A 14,944-nucleotide genomic window follows, 5' to 3' on the forward strand; every position below is an offset into this window, starting at 1 on the left:
CCTTCTTCCATGTATCCACACTCACAGCAACTTGTGTGATATGACCACTTTCCACTCTTCCTGTTCCTCTCCCAGCATCACTCACCTGCACGCTTGACCAGATGGGCTCTTACCAAGGTTGACTGGGATGCTTCCACCTCCACTACCACAGTTGAACCTCTGTTGCATGGCACCATTGATGAGGTGATCCAGATCATCTCTACTGCCATTGTTGCCGCAGCTGAATCGGCTATACCATGTTCCTCTGGTTGCCCCTGGTGGAAGACATAGCCTTGGTGGTTGCGGGAAATCGTTAAATTGTTACAATCATTAGAAACCGTCCCTCTAACATCATAAGCCATCTGTGCGTGGAGCACCTCATTGCCTTCAGACGACTCCGCACCTGGCTCCATCAGCTCATCAAAAAACAGAAGCATTAGTGTTGGGAACGATACATCTCCACCATTGAAACATGAACCTCTCCTTCCCAAGTTTGGACCAAGCTCAGACGCCTTTGTGGATATCAGAGCTCTGCAGGTATACCTTGAATTTCCACAGATGGAGCTGTATTTGCCAATCCAGATGTCATTACAGAGTATCTTGTCAAACATTGTTTGCACCTCTGTGTCTGAGAATTACTGTCCCACCTTTCATCTCCTAAAATAGCGGATGCAACAAGAACACCTGTATTTTGCTCCTCGCCACCCTGAGCTATATAATGCTCCCTTCAGTGAGTGGGAATTTCTCAATATGCCTGATGAGTGTCCTGACAGAACCCCTGGACCAGACCACATCCATTCCCAAAGGATTAAACATCTTTCAGTGGATTATCAGTGCCACCTTTCTGCCATCTTCAACCGCATCTGGAGCGATGGCGAATTCCCGTTGCAGTGGCGGGAAAGTGTAATTGTTCCAGTGTTAAAGCCTGGTAAGAACCCCCTGGAAGTGGGTAGCTGTCATCCTGTCAGCCTCACAAACGTTTTGTGCAAGGCGCTCAAACATATGGTGAGCCAGTGGTTGTGTTGGCTCGTTGAGTCTCAAGGTCTTCTGGCCCCATCCCAGGGCGGTTTTTGATGAGGTCACTCCATCACTGACAACTTGGTCTATCTGGAGTCTGTCATCCGAACGGCCTTTTCCTGATGTCAACACCTCATTGCTGTCTTTTTTGACATGACGAAAGCCTACCATGCCACGTGGTGATACCACATCCTCGCTGCTCTGCACAAGTGGTGTCTCCAGTGCCCCCTCCCAATTTTTGTTCAGATTTTTTGTCGCTCTGCACTTTCAGAGTTTGAGTCAGTGGTACATACAGTTTACCCCACATCCAAGAGAATGGGGTCCTGAAGAGCTCCGTCCTGAGCATCCCACTCTTTTTAATTGCTGTTAATGGACTCACACTAGCAGTGGTGTCCTCAGTATCTCCCTTCTTATATGCTGATGATTTTTGTATTTCCTTCTATTCATCTTCTATTGATGTGGCTAAATGTCGACTGCAGGGAGCCACACGAAAGGCATAGTTGTGGGTTTTCACTCACGTCTTTCAGTTTTCAGCCACCAAGACTTGCCTCATGCACTTCTGTCATTGTCATACTATCCACCCCCATCTGGAACTTTACCTCGATGACCAACTATTGAATGTAGTGGAGACTTACCGCTTTTTAGGACTAGTTTTTGATACTCGCTTAACTTGGCTTCCCCATCTTCGTCACCTTAAGGAAGAGTGCTGGTGGCATCTTAATATTATTTAATGAATTAGCCACACCGACTGGGGTGCTGATCGTCCTGCACTGCTGCACCATCTGTACAAATCCCTTGTGCAGTCCCGTCTTGGCTATGGGAGCCTGGTGTATGGTTCAGCATCATCATCAGTGTTGCAGCTGCTGGACCCTATACACCACTGTGGAGTTCAGCTTGCGACAGGAGATTTCCGAACCAGTCCAGTGAACAGCCTCGTAGTAGAAGCTGGTGTTTCTCCATTGTGGATTAGGCGACAGCAACTGCTTCCGAATTATATCACCATCCAAATTACTATCTTCTCTTTCCTAACACATCAATCCGTCTCTCGCAACGGCGGCCCAGATGGGGATTCCAAGTGCACTCCATGTCAGGTCGCTTCTTACTGCACTCGACACTTTCCCTCTACCACCTGTCCTTCGGGTCCATTCACGAATGCCTCCATGGTCCATGCCTCGGCCTCAGCTTTGTCTGGATCTATCACAAGGCCCAAAAGGCTCAGTTCCACCTGAGGCCCTCTGCCGGCAGCTTTTCTCTATTCTCGGTGAGTTTCAGGGCTCAGAAATAGTCTACACCGATAGCTCTATAGCTATGGCTACACTTACACTCACACTGGTCATACTGAACTCAGAAATAGTCTACACCGATAGCTCTATAGCTATGGCTACACTTACACTCACACTGGTCATACTGAACAGTGCTCCTTACCAGATGGCTGCAGTGTTTTCATGGCAGAGTTGGTAGCCGTCTCTCACGCTCTTGAGCATATTCGCTCCTGCGCAGGTGAGTCCTATTTCATCTATAATGACTCCATTAGCAGCCTAAAAGCTCTCGATCAGTGCTTCCCTCACCACCCTTTGGTAATGACTATCCAGGAGTCTCTTTATGCCATCATAAACAGTGGACTTTCAGTGTCCTACATTTGGAACCCAGGAGATGTCTGGATCCCGGCAATGAACTTGCTGACAGACTGGTCAAAGAAGCTACCGGTCAACCAACTCCGGAGATCCGCCCACCGGAGACTTGTCTCCAGTTGGTCTTATGCGGCAAAGTTGTAGGATTTTGGATACTGAATGACGCACCCTCAATACACCAAATAAACAATGTGTTGTCAAGGAGACAACAAATGTATGGCAGTTATCCCTGCAAGCCACTCTGAGGGACTCCTTTATCCTTTGCTGGTTCTGCATACTTGACTGTCTCGTAGTCACATCCTCTGTCGTGAGTATGCACCTCATGTCACTATGGTTCCCTCTTGACTATCATCCACATCTTGTTGGACTGCCCAATTTTAGCTGCTCTGTGGCGGACTCTTAACCTTCCCAGCACCGTGCCTACGGTGTTGAACGACAGTGCTTCAACAGCTGATATCGTTTTATTCGTGAGGGGAGTTTTTATTACACAGTGTAAGGGTGAGCGTCTGACCTTCTCTCCCAGGCCTCCACCCTCCCTCCATTTTAACTCTTTCTCACTCTTTCTTTGCTTTTTGTTTGCCTTGGTGTGTGTCTTTTCCCTATCTATGTTCCTCTAGCTTTGTCTTTTAGGCTGGAGATTTTAGGGTTTTGCAGAGTGACTGGCTCATCCTTTTTAAATTTGCGATCAGCCAACACAGGCCATCTGCTATTTTATTTTAATGCCTTCCACTACTTTTTCCTTCTAGTGTACATTTTCCCCTTTTGTTAGCTGCTTTCGCTTTCTTCTTTGGCGTGGTTCGGAGTTAGTTTTATGTCTTTTACTTTCCCTGACTCCTTTTAGGAGACCTGTTTGAATGTGGAAAAAGGGATTGATGACCACGTAGTGTCCCCTTTACTCCCCACACCAAACAACCAACCAACCTGACCTGGTTTCATGCAACTTTTTCTTATTTCCACACATGAAAAGCGGCATGAAAGGACTCTGATTTAACAACATTGTCGAAGTCAAGAAAACAATGAGGGAGGAGCTGTGAGCCATTTCTAAAGATGACTGCAAAAATGTTTCAAACAGTGGAACAGATGTATTAGTTGTAACGGAGAGGTTTTTTGAAGTGGATGATGTTGTTTTGTAAACAATTTGAAAACACATAGCTTTTAAAAATTAAATCTAGTTTATTTATTTATTTATTTTTATTCCCACTTCCCTTCATACACAAACTATTAAGGCATATTAGTGTTGATGAGTTATTTGTTCCTATATTGTGTTCATGTGACTTTGGGGTTAATAGGTATATTTGGATGAGATGTATATACGCAGAATGCTTTTGATTCCTGTTCTTTATCATTCAGCTTATTAGATGCTCTTATTATTTATTTCCCATATAGTATTGCCGGGAAACCAGAGAAACCGCCAACGTCTGGTTACAGTTTATTTTCACGTTTGATGCTTGTCAGCCCCGATATGAAGAAAGTACCACCAAAAGAGCGCATGTCACAGGTTTCTAGAATGTGGAAGAGTCTTACAAATGATCAGAAGAAAAAATATAAAGAACAAGTATTACATGTAAGTAAACTTCATTTTGACAGTATTCCTAAACTATATTATTTTTAATTGCTGTATTTTTGTAACTGGTATCTTTTCAGCTGTTTATTCCTTCACACTTTTATTTAAAGAGAAAACCTTTTGTGCAGTTGATTATTTCAAGAATAAAAAAACTGGAAATTATTTAATGGTGTTATTTGATTATGTATGGTTTGCCCCCAAAAATAGTTACAATAATTCTGGAAAAAATTATTTTAATGAAATCAAGCTTAAGCGTAGTAGCTTACAAAATAGCTCCTTGTTGAGAGAGTATACATTGCATCTAACATGACCGTCACTCTCCATAACAATACTGGAAATCTTGCCACAGTCACTCGGACATTGTGATTGTCTCAAAATGGCTTGGTTTCAGATCCTGTTTAATGTGATGACACACAAAGAATTTAATCAGGACATATCTGAGCTTTAGGTTGTAGGAAAGATCTGGGTATGCTTGATTTCCTAGCAGACACCTATGACAATCAAATACCTGAGTGTGGAATGCTCCATTTAGGCGTGATTGTAAAGAGTCGCTGACTGCAGAACAATTTTGACCTTAGTTCACAAAGTGAACTCAGTTCAAGAACCCATTCTGATGTGTAAACTAAACTTGGATCAATTGAATGAGGTTCAGTGTGGATCTACATTAGCACAAAACACACTTAGCAGCACCACTAGAATCAGCTATTGACACAATGCGCTTTGACTGGAAGTATTAATTGCACATCATAGACACACATTATTATTTTCAAAGGTGTCATGTTGTAAAGATTGAGGAAAATAAGGAGGAAAAGATGTGTTCTTCAGACTTCTCGAAAGCTGAAAAAGAATGATTGCTTGAAATCATATTGGGTCAGTATAATGACCCAATAGGAGACAACAAAACTGATAAAGTTACCACAACCAACAAAGAAAAGGTGTGGGAAGGAGGTGCTGTTGACTTAAATTAACTGAACATAGGGACAAACTGTGACTGGGAAAATCTGACTGTGTTGTCTATACTGCTATATAAAGGCAAGTCACTGTTTAACATTGTTACCAAAAACCTCAAAAAGTTCTTAACCTATTTACTTCAAATATTTACATGCTCTGTACTGTGCAACTGTGTTTTTGTTTTGTCTCTCATAATCAGTTTAACTACGATAGCAGGACATTTAAATCATTACACAAATTGTTTCTCATGTATCCTTTCTTCTTATACACAATTTGTATACACAAAATCTTCTGTTTTGTTGTCTTCCTCACAGTCAGTTATAACAGGAAACAAGGAAGTAATATTTTATAGCTAATCAGCACATGATTAGAATACTACTACAGAATATGAATTGTCTGAAAATCTGCAATGCTATGCAAAATATTGTCATTGAAACAGATGGAGAGGTCTCTCAAACCACCTGTGCAATGATCCCAAGCAATTTACCCATTGATTTTAAGGAACTTCCATTCCTTATCAAGTTTTCATTTGCAATAATGGTAAAAAAGACTCACATTCCGAGAGAGAGGGGGGGGGGGGGGGGAGATGAACAGAGATGGGGGTAGAGAAGGAGATAAGAACACATAGCCAATTACTATACATATTTAGCAATTGTAGACCATTGCTGAGTTTGTTAGTAACAATATAAAGTAAAGGACCAAGAAAGCATTCACCCACCACAAGATGTAATTTAAGACACACTTATTTCATCCCTCTGTAGTTACCTGTGCTCTGTAAACTCAAGCAAAACCACTATCAAAACTTTTTGAGGTTGAAATGCATTATAGTGGAGGCAGTGATTTTCATAGGGCAATTGTTATGAAAAGTGGGCAGAAGGCAGTTGCAACCCTGAAGCCAAAATTTATTCCTATTTCCAACCATTGCCATGACATCATCTTATAGAAATATTCCCTATGATGACAATCCGAATCGTCATCCCAAAGTTATATATGTTGGATTGTATACATTTTATTATTCTCAGATTAAATTTCTGAAGAAGAGCTTGCTGCATAAAAGGTAGTTTATAATACAATCCATTATGTTCTTACTCATTTATTGTTCTGATACAAGTTTAAGTAACATTGAAGGTTGCAGTTCATTCATAACATTAGTAAACAAGGAGACAGGTGTAACTTCAATTGAAAATGTTGTTCCTTTCATTGGTGATGATGAAGATGAAAGAGGGAATATTAATGTTGAGCTGGTAAGAATGATAGTGTAAGCTCACTCTGACAGATATACATTGTGTGTTTTCAATTAAAAATAACCTCAATTACAGGAAAATATATAGCATACAACGCAGTATTCTGTTATAGAATGTATGGTGTCAGACTCACATCTTAGAAATAAAAAAAATTAAATTTTCTCAGTGTGAAATACCAATTTCACTAAAGAAGATTAAAAGTACCTCCAGCACAGATATAGATTAAAATACAGTGCCTGCTCACGGAATGTGAATTAAGAGTCTTAGCACTAAAAGAAGATAGAAAAAATTAAAGAACTGCAGCAAGTGAATAATAATGACGTTTTTAAATGGACACTTTCTAAGTTTATTTCATTTTTAACTGTTTTTGTATAAATGAATTGTTAATAAGTGCCACCTTCTCATTGCCTTGTGACTTGTATAAGCTGCATTTTCTGTAGATGCAGAAATTTCTTTTTAGGCTGCTCTCTTAAAAAATACATTGTTATCTGATTCAGGCTCCTTATCCAGCACACTGACAGCAATGTTGTGCACAAATACTGTGACTATAATCATTGCTATGTGATTTAGTTTTATGCCAACAATGAGTCCTAAACAACTCAGCATTTTGTGCATTAACGAACTTGACCAAAGGTAAAGAAATAGTAAGAAGAAAAAGTTCCGAGAGTCGACTTGGATTTGGAAATGAGATAACTGGACAGCATTTTGGAATGCGTCTCTGGAGCCACTAAAACCATTTTCAGTTGAACACTGGCTGGTTATTAAGTTATGTACATATTCCCCCCATGAACCAAGGACCTAGCCGTTGGTGGGGAGGCTTGCGTGCCTCAGCGATACAGATGGCCGTACCGTAGGTGCAACCACAGCGGAGGGGTATCTGTTGAGAGGCCAGACAAATGTGTGGTTCCTGAAGAGGGGCAGCAGCCTTTTCAGTAGTTGTAGGGGCAACAGTCTGGATGATTGACTGATCTGGCCTTGTAACATTAACGAAAACGGCCTTGATGTGCTGGTACTGCGAACGGCTGAAAGCAAGGGGAAACTACAGCCGTAATTTTTCCCGAGGGCATGCAGCTTTACTGTATGGTTAAATGATGATGGTGTCCTCTTGGGTAAAACATTGCGGAGGTAAAATAGTCCCCCATTCGGATCTCCGGGCGGGGACTACTCAAGAGGACGGCGTTATCAGGAGAAAGAAAACTGGCGTTCTGCGGATCGGAGAGTGGAATGTCAGATCCCATAATCGGGCAGGTAGGTTAGAAAACTTAAAAAGGGAAATGGATAGGTTGAAGTTAGATATAGTGGGAATTAGTGAAGTTCGGTGGCAGGAGGAACAAACTTTTGGTCAGGTGAATACAGGGTTATAAATACAAAATCAAGTAGGGGTAATGCAGGGGTAGGTTTAATAATGAATTAAAAAAACTGGGAATACAGGTAAGCTACTACAAACAGCATAGTGAATTCATTATTGTGGCCGAGATAGACACGAAGCCCACGCCTACCACAGTAGTACAAGTTTATATGCCAACTAGCTCCGCAGATGAAATGTATGATGAGATAAAAGAAATTATTCAGATAGTGAAGGGAGACGAAAATTTAATAGTCATGGGTGACTGGAATTCGAGAGTAGGAAAAGGGAGAGAAGGAAACATAATAGATGAATATGGATTGGGGAAAGAAATGAAAGAGGAAGCCGTCTGGTAGAATTTTGCACAGAGCATAACTTAATCATAGCTAACACTTGGTTCAAGAATCATAAAAGAAGGTTGTATACATGGAAGAAGCCTGGAGATACTGACAGGTTTCAGATAGATTATATAATGGTAAGACAGAGATTTAGGAACCAGGTATTAAATTGTAAGACATTTCCAGGGGCAGATGTGAACTCTGACCACAATCTGTTGGCTGTGAGCTGTAGATTAAAACTGAAGAAACTGCAAAAAGGTGGGAATTTAAGGAGATGAGACCTGGACAAACTGATAAAACCAGAGATTGTACAGAGTTTCAGGGAGAGCATAAGGGAACAATTGACAGGAATGGGGGAATGAAATACAGTAGAAGAAGAATGGGTAGCTCTGAGGGATGGAGTAGTGAAGGCAGCAGAGGATGAAGTAGGTAAAAAGACAAGGGCTAATAGAAATCCTTGGGTAACAGAAGAAATATTGAATTTAATTGATGAAAGGAGAAAATATAAGAATGCAGTAAATGAAGCAGGCAAAAAGGAATACAAACGTCTCAAAAATGAGATCGACAGGAAGTGCAAAATGGCTAAGCAGGGATGGCTAGAGGACAAATGTAAGGATGTAGAGGCTTATCTCACTAGGGGTAAGATAGATACTGCCTACAGGAGACCTTTGGAGAAAAGAGAACCACTTCTATGAATATCAAGAGCTCAGATGGAAAATCAGTTCTAAGCAAAGAAGGGAAAGCAGATAGGTGAAAGTAGTATATAGAGAGTCTATACAAGGGCGACGTACTTGAGGACAATATTCTGGAAATGGAAGAGGATGTAGATGAAGACGAAATGGGAGATATAATACTGCATGAAGAGTTTGACAGAGCACTGAAAGACCTAAGTCGAAACAAGGCCCCAGGAGTAGACAACATTCCTTTAGAACTACTGACAGCCTTGGGAGAACCAGTCCTGACAAAACTCTACCATCTGGTGAGCAAGATGTACGAGACAGGCGAAATACCCTCAGACTTCAAGAAGAATATAATAATTCCAATCCTAAAGAAAGCAGGTGTTGACAGATGTGAAAATTACCGAACTATCAGTTTAATAAGCCACAGCTGCAAAATACTAACGCGAATTCTTTACAGACGAATGGAGAAACTAGTAGAAGCCAACCTTGGGGAAGATCAGTTTGGATTCTGTAGAAATATTGGAACATGTGAGACAATACTGACCCTACGACTTATCTTAGAAGAAAGATTAAGGAAAGGCAAACCTATATTTCTAGCATTTGTAGACTTAGAGAAAGCTTTTGACAATGTTGACTGGAATACTCTCTTTCAAATTCTAAAGGTGGCAGGGGTAAAATACAGGGAGCGAAAGGCTATTTACAATTTGTACAGAAACCAGATGGCAGTTATAAGAGTCGAGGGACATCAAAGGGAAGCAGTGGTTGGGAAGGGAGTGAGACAGGGTTGTAGCCTCTCCCCGATGTTATTAATCTGTATATTGAGCAAGCAGTAAAGGAAACAAAAGAAAAATTTGGAGTAGGTATTAAAATCCATGGAGAAGAAATAAAAACTTTGAGGTTCGCCGATGACATTGTAATTCTGTCAGCGACAGCAAAGGACTTGGAAGAGCAGTTGAATGGAATGGACAGTGTCTTGAAAGGAGGATATGAGATGAACATCAACAAAAGCAAAATGAGGATAATGGAATGTAGTCCAATGAAGTCGGGTGGTGCTGAGGGATTTAGATTAGGAAATGAGACACTTTCAGTAGTAAAGGAGTTTTGCTATTTGGGGAGCAAAATAACTGATGCTGGTCAAAGTAGAGAAGATATAAAATGTCGACTGGCAATGGCAAGGAAATCGTTTCTGAAGAAGAGAAATTTGTTAACATTGAGTATAGATTTAAGCGTCAGGAAGTCTTTTTTGAAATTATTTGTATGGAGTGTAGCCATGTATGGATGTGAAACATGGGCGATAAATAGTTTAGACAAGAAGGGAATAGATGCCTCCAAAATGTGGTGCTACAGAAGAATGCTGAAGATTAGATGGGTAGATAAAGTATCTAACGAGGAGGTACTGAACAGAATTGGGGAGAAGAGAAATTTGTGGCCCAAATGACTAGAAGAAGGGATTGGCTGGTAGGACATGTTCTGAGGAATCAAGGGATCACCAATTCAGTATTGCAGGGCAGTGCGGTGGGTAAAAATCACAGAGGGTGACCAAGAGATGAATACACTAAGCAGATTCAGAAAGATGTAGGTAGCAGTAAGTACCGGGAGATGAAGAAGCTTGCACAGGATAGAGTAGCATAGAGAGCTGCATCAAACCAGTCTCAGGACTGAAGACCACAACAACAAACAACAACATATTCTTACTACTATTTTCGTTCAGCAATGCATGTGCAGTTGTGGTATCAGCTTAAACGTAAGTTTGGCACTTAAAAATTTAATATGACTCTGTAGTTACTACAATTAGAGTATAGAGAACATTTTGGAAGAGGATTCAGTAGTTAGTGGTGGCTATCAAAATCCATGTCTTTACCTGTTCATCGAAAATATTTCAGATTTTCCTTTCTTACTCTGCCCCTATGAGTCTGCAGGGTGATTTTTCCACCAGGTACAAACTCTGGGGATTGATTGATTGGAGGCTACAGAACAAAAAATGTCTAATGAACTTATGTCCAGAAACACATTGTTTCCATGTTAGAGACAATTTATTCTGTCATACATTGTTACAAAGACTGTGGTGTAATAAGCACAGTACTATGCAGCCATAGTTACAATACGTGTTGAAAATGGTTTCCGTGTGCCTCAAGGCATGCAGGTACATGCCGTAGTATGTCCTGTAATTGGATAGATAAAAAAATCTGCTCACCAAATGGTGGCGGAACACACACATAAAATAATTATGCGAGCTTTCGGAGCCAGTGACTCCTTCTTCAGGCAGAAGTGTTGAAGTCCCAAGGAAGAGGGTTGAAAGAAAAGGACTGGAGAGATCTAGGAAAATGGGTAGATTTTGGAAAAGTCATCCAGTACTGTGGGTCAGGAGAGACTTGCCAGACGAGATGAGAAGGAAAGACTGATTGTTGGGGGCTGCACCAGGTGAGATTTGAATACCTGGGAGCTTGAAGGTGGAAGACAGGGTAATATCAAGACAGAGATTACTGCCAAAACATTGTGTATGAGTTAATATGAGTGAAAAGCTAAGCACATTGTAGGTAACAGAGGTGGGAAGTGGACAGCAAAAAAAAAGCCAGGTAAGAAAATGAAAGATGTAGAAAACTAAAACGGAGTGAAGAAAGGGGTAGTTACTGTGAAGAAATGCTGAGACAAAAGAAATGAACTTAAATTAAGGGAAGTTGAGACACGAGAACAAAGGACATATTGTAGCAGTAGTTCCCCCCTGCAGAGTTCTGAGAAACTGGTGTCTGGGGGAAGAATCCAGATGGCATTGTGGTGAAACAGGCACCGAGGTTGTAATTGTCATGTTGTAGAGCATGCTCTGCAACAGGATATTGTGTGTTGCTAGTATACACCATCTTTGTATGCTCATTCATCCTAATTGGTAATTTGGTGGTAGTCATGCCGATGTAAAAGTCTGAACAGTGTTTACGTAACCGCTGGTATTGGGAGAAGGTATTCCGAGATTTCATGAATTTTAATGGTGAGGCTGACCACTTAAAACCCATAGAACCTCTGAATACCTTCTCGCAATTAAATTTCACATGATCCTATTCTGAATCCCGTGCCACTTTTCTTTATGTTGATCTTGTCCTCACTGAAGGGCAACTACATACTTCTGCCCACATCAGACCTACTAACAAACAACAGTACTTGCATTTGGGCAGTTATCTCCCTTTCCATGTCAAACGTTCAATCCCAGGCATCCTTGACATTCAAGGGGACTGTGATTGTTTGGCTGCATACTATTTACAACAATACATCACTGTTCTTACCTCAGCCATCACTGCATGTGATTACCCCACCAGCCTAGTTCAAATGCAGATTTCCCGGGCCATCATATCCAATCCTGGTACTGCTGATCCCTCCAAAAAACAGCTTCGGAGCACACCACTGGTTGCTCAGTATTATCCTGGTCTGGAATGTATTAATCAGCTACTTCAACAAGGCCATGACTACCTGAAATCATACCGTGAAATGAGATCCATTCTGTCTGATATTTTGCCCACCACACCTTGAACAGCTTTTCGTCACCCTCCCAATCTCAACAATATTCTTGTCAGACCCTATGCTCCTTCTGCACTGATCTCCCTACCCTATGACTCGTACCTCTGTGATCATCCCTGCTGGAAGACTTGCTCTATACATCCTCCAACTACCACCTATACCAGCCCTGTACCTGGTAAAACATATACTATCAAAGGGAGGTCTACCTGTGAAACGACACATCATATACCAGTTGTTGTGTAAACACCGTTTGGCCTGTTATGTCTGTGTGACTACCACCAAGTTATCCAGTCAGGATCAAAGGAAATAGGCAGAGGGTGTACACTGGCAAAACATATTATCCTGTTGCAGAGCATGCTCTACGACATGACAATTGTGACCTCGGTGCCTGTTCTACCACATGCACCATCTTAATTCTTCCCCCAGACACCAGTTTCTCATAACTTTGCACCTGGGAACTAGTGCTACATGTCCTTGGCTCTTGACGCCCACCTGGCCTTAATTTACATTAATTTCTTTCGTCTCACCATTTCTTCACAGTAACTACTCCTTTCTTCGCTCTGTTTTAGTTTTCCACATCGTTCATTTTCTTACCTGTCTATTTTTTCCATCCCCATCCCATCTCTGCTGCATATAAAGCACTTAGCTTTTCATCCTTAGTAACTTGTACACAATGTTTTAGCAGTTACCTCTGTCTTGAATATCACCCACCTTCCACCATTAAGCTCTCACGTTATCAAGTCTCATCTGGTGCAGTCCCCAACAATTAGTCTTTCTTTCTCATCCCATGCGGTAAGTCTCCCCTGACCTGCGACTGTGGGTGACTTTTCCAAAGTCTACCCCTTTTCTTAGGCTGCACCAGTCCTTTTCTTTTACCCCTCTTCCTTCCCCTTCAACTCTTCTGTGTGAAGAAGGAGCCACTGGCTTTGAAAGCTTGCCTAATTGTAACCTTTAATATGTGTGTTCTGTCGCCACTTGGTGAGTAGATTTTTTTATCTGTCCAATTACATTACAGCCACATAACCCTTCGAATCATCAATGTCAATCCTTCCAACAAGTGAGGCAAAGTCACCCACAAAAAAACGCCAGTTGTTCTGGCCTGTTAGAAGACAGGTCCCAAAATGCGGTCGCCAATTGTCCCGGCCCACACATTCTGATTGCACTGATGCTGATGATTTGCTGTCACCATACCATGGGGGATTCTGCATACTGTCCTATAGATGACTGTTATGATAGTTGAAGATACCACTGCATGTAAAGGTGGCCTCATCTCTGAGTAGGGTGGATGGCACAAATCCTGCCTGGTGAAGCAACAAGAGACAAAACTGCTCCCAATGTGGAAAGTCTGTTATTAGTAATTCCTACACACATTGTAAGCAATAAGGGTAGTAACAATTGTCATGGAAACTGTACCACACAGTCATCTGGCTTATCTTGTACTGGTGGGCCAACTGCCTTGTACTGACACTTCCACAGTGTTAATCGCATTTTTCTCCAAGTATGGTGTTTGAACATATGGCGTACATCCTTCATGATTTCCTGCTTCCTGAAATGGTCCTGTCTCAGACAAACAGCGAAACATATTGCAAACATTGAATGCTGTGGTTGTTGGCAGGGATAGGTCTCCTGATACCGCCTTGCTGCCTGACGTCCGTTGCCATTTACTATTCCGTAAGTAAACACCTGCTGGCAGGTTCTCGATTTGAATACGTAACAATTGTGTACAACATTGTATCACATCCACCACAAGGTGAGTCAGCAAGAGAAGTGAATTGAACACAGCATTACCAATTACTACAGCAGGAGAGAGCACTAGGGCATGATGTAGAGGAACAGTACCACCCTCTACCAGGAAACCATGCATGCTGTAACTGTGGTCGCATGTTACAGTGCGTGGTAGACTGCAGTCTATGTGACAAAGTATGATTGAAGAAATGGTCTCTAGCATGGAAAGTTCATTAGACCTTTTTTGTTCTGTATCCTCTCATCGATCAATCCCTAGAGCTTGTTTATGGTGGAAAAAAATCACCATGCATAAAATGCTTTTAAACTAGCAACATTAATTGGGACTCATCTCCAGGAATAGTTATGCTATCTGTCTACATCTGCACCCATTCCTTACATCCCTTATTCTTTCTAGACCATATTCAAGCCTCAGCAATGTGGGAGTGGTGTAATCAGGTTTACTTAACATTTCTTGTGTAAACAACAGCTGCGCTACTGATAAAATTTTCTCGAGTTTCCAGGGTCATCAAATGGTTTAAAATCTACTTGCATTCATATGTTCACTTCTTTTTATTATTTATGTCTTCTCAGCTTATAATTGCTCAAAATAAGAGGGGTATTTTGCAGTGTCGCTAGACTGTAAACGTTTCCAGCTATGTCAGATATCATTGTGACATGACATAGTGTGCACTTAATTAACAGTTCTTTCACATGTAACACATTTTGTTGGATGTCTCCATTTAGTGATGTAGATGTCTTCTTGTCCACAGTCAAGAACGTTATGCCTTGTCATTGAGTTTCATGCAGTGTATTGTGCAGTGATGATTAACACTACTATCAGTGTTGGCATGTAACACACCATGGGAATAGCAACGTACCTGTCTAGAACCCTGTGAATATTAAAAAACAACTAACTTTTGTGAGCTGTATATATGACACATCTTTCTCCCAAAGCTGCTGGTG

At 41.3% G+C, this 14,944-nt stretch overlaps 1 protein-coding gene across 4 annotated transcripts in view; it reads left to right on the forward strand.

The window, feature by feature from the left end:
- LOC124603184 (nucleolar transcription factor 1-A-like) overlaps positions 1 to 14,944 on the forward strand; it is a 211,756-nt gene that overhangs the window by 147,552 nt on the left and 49,260 nt on the right. For all 4 annotated transcript variants that reach the window (XM_047136379.1, XM_047136378.1, XM_047136380.1 and 1 more), the window contains one exon: positions 4,014 to 4,191. In XM_047136379.1, coding sequence (XP_046992335.1) covers positions 4,014 to 4,191 — 178 coding nt within the window. The remainder of the gene's footprint in view (positions 1 to 4,013; positions 4,192 to 14,944) is intronic.

The sequence above is a fragment of the Schistocerca americana genome, chromosome 1, assembly GCF_021461395.2.
Source record: "Schistocerca americana isolate TAMUIC-IGC-003095 chromosome 1, iqSchAmer2.1, whole genome shotgun sequence".
Taxonomy (NCBI): Eukaryota; Metazoa; Arthropoda; class Insecta; order Orthoptera; family Acrididae; genus Schistocerca; species Schistocerca americana.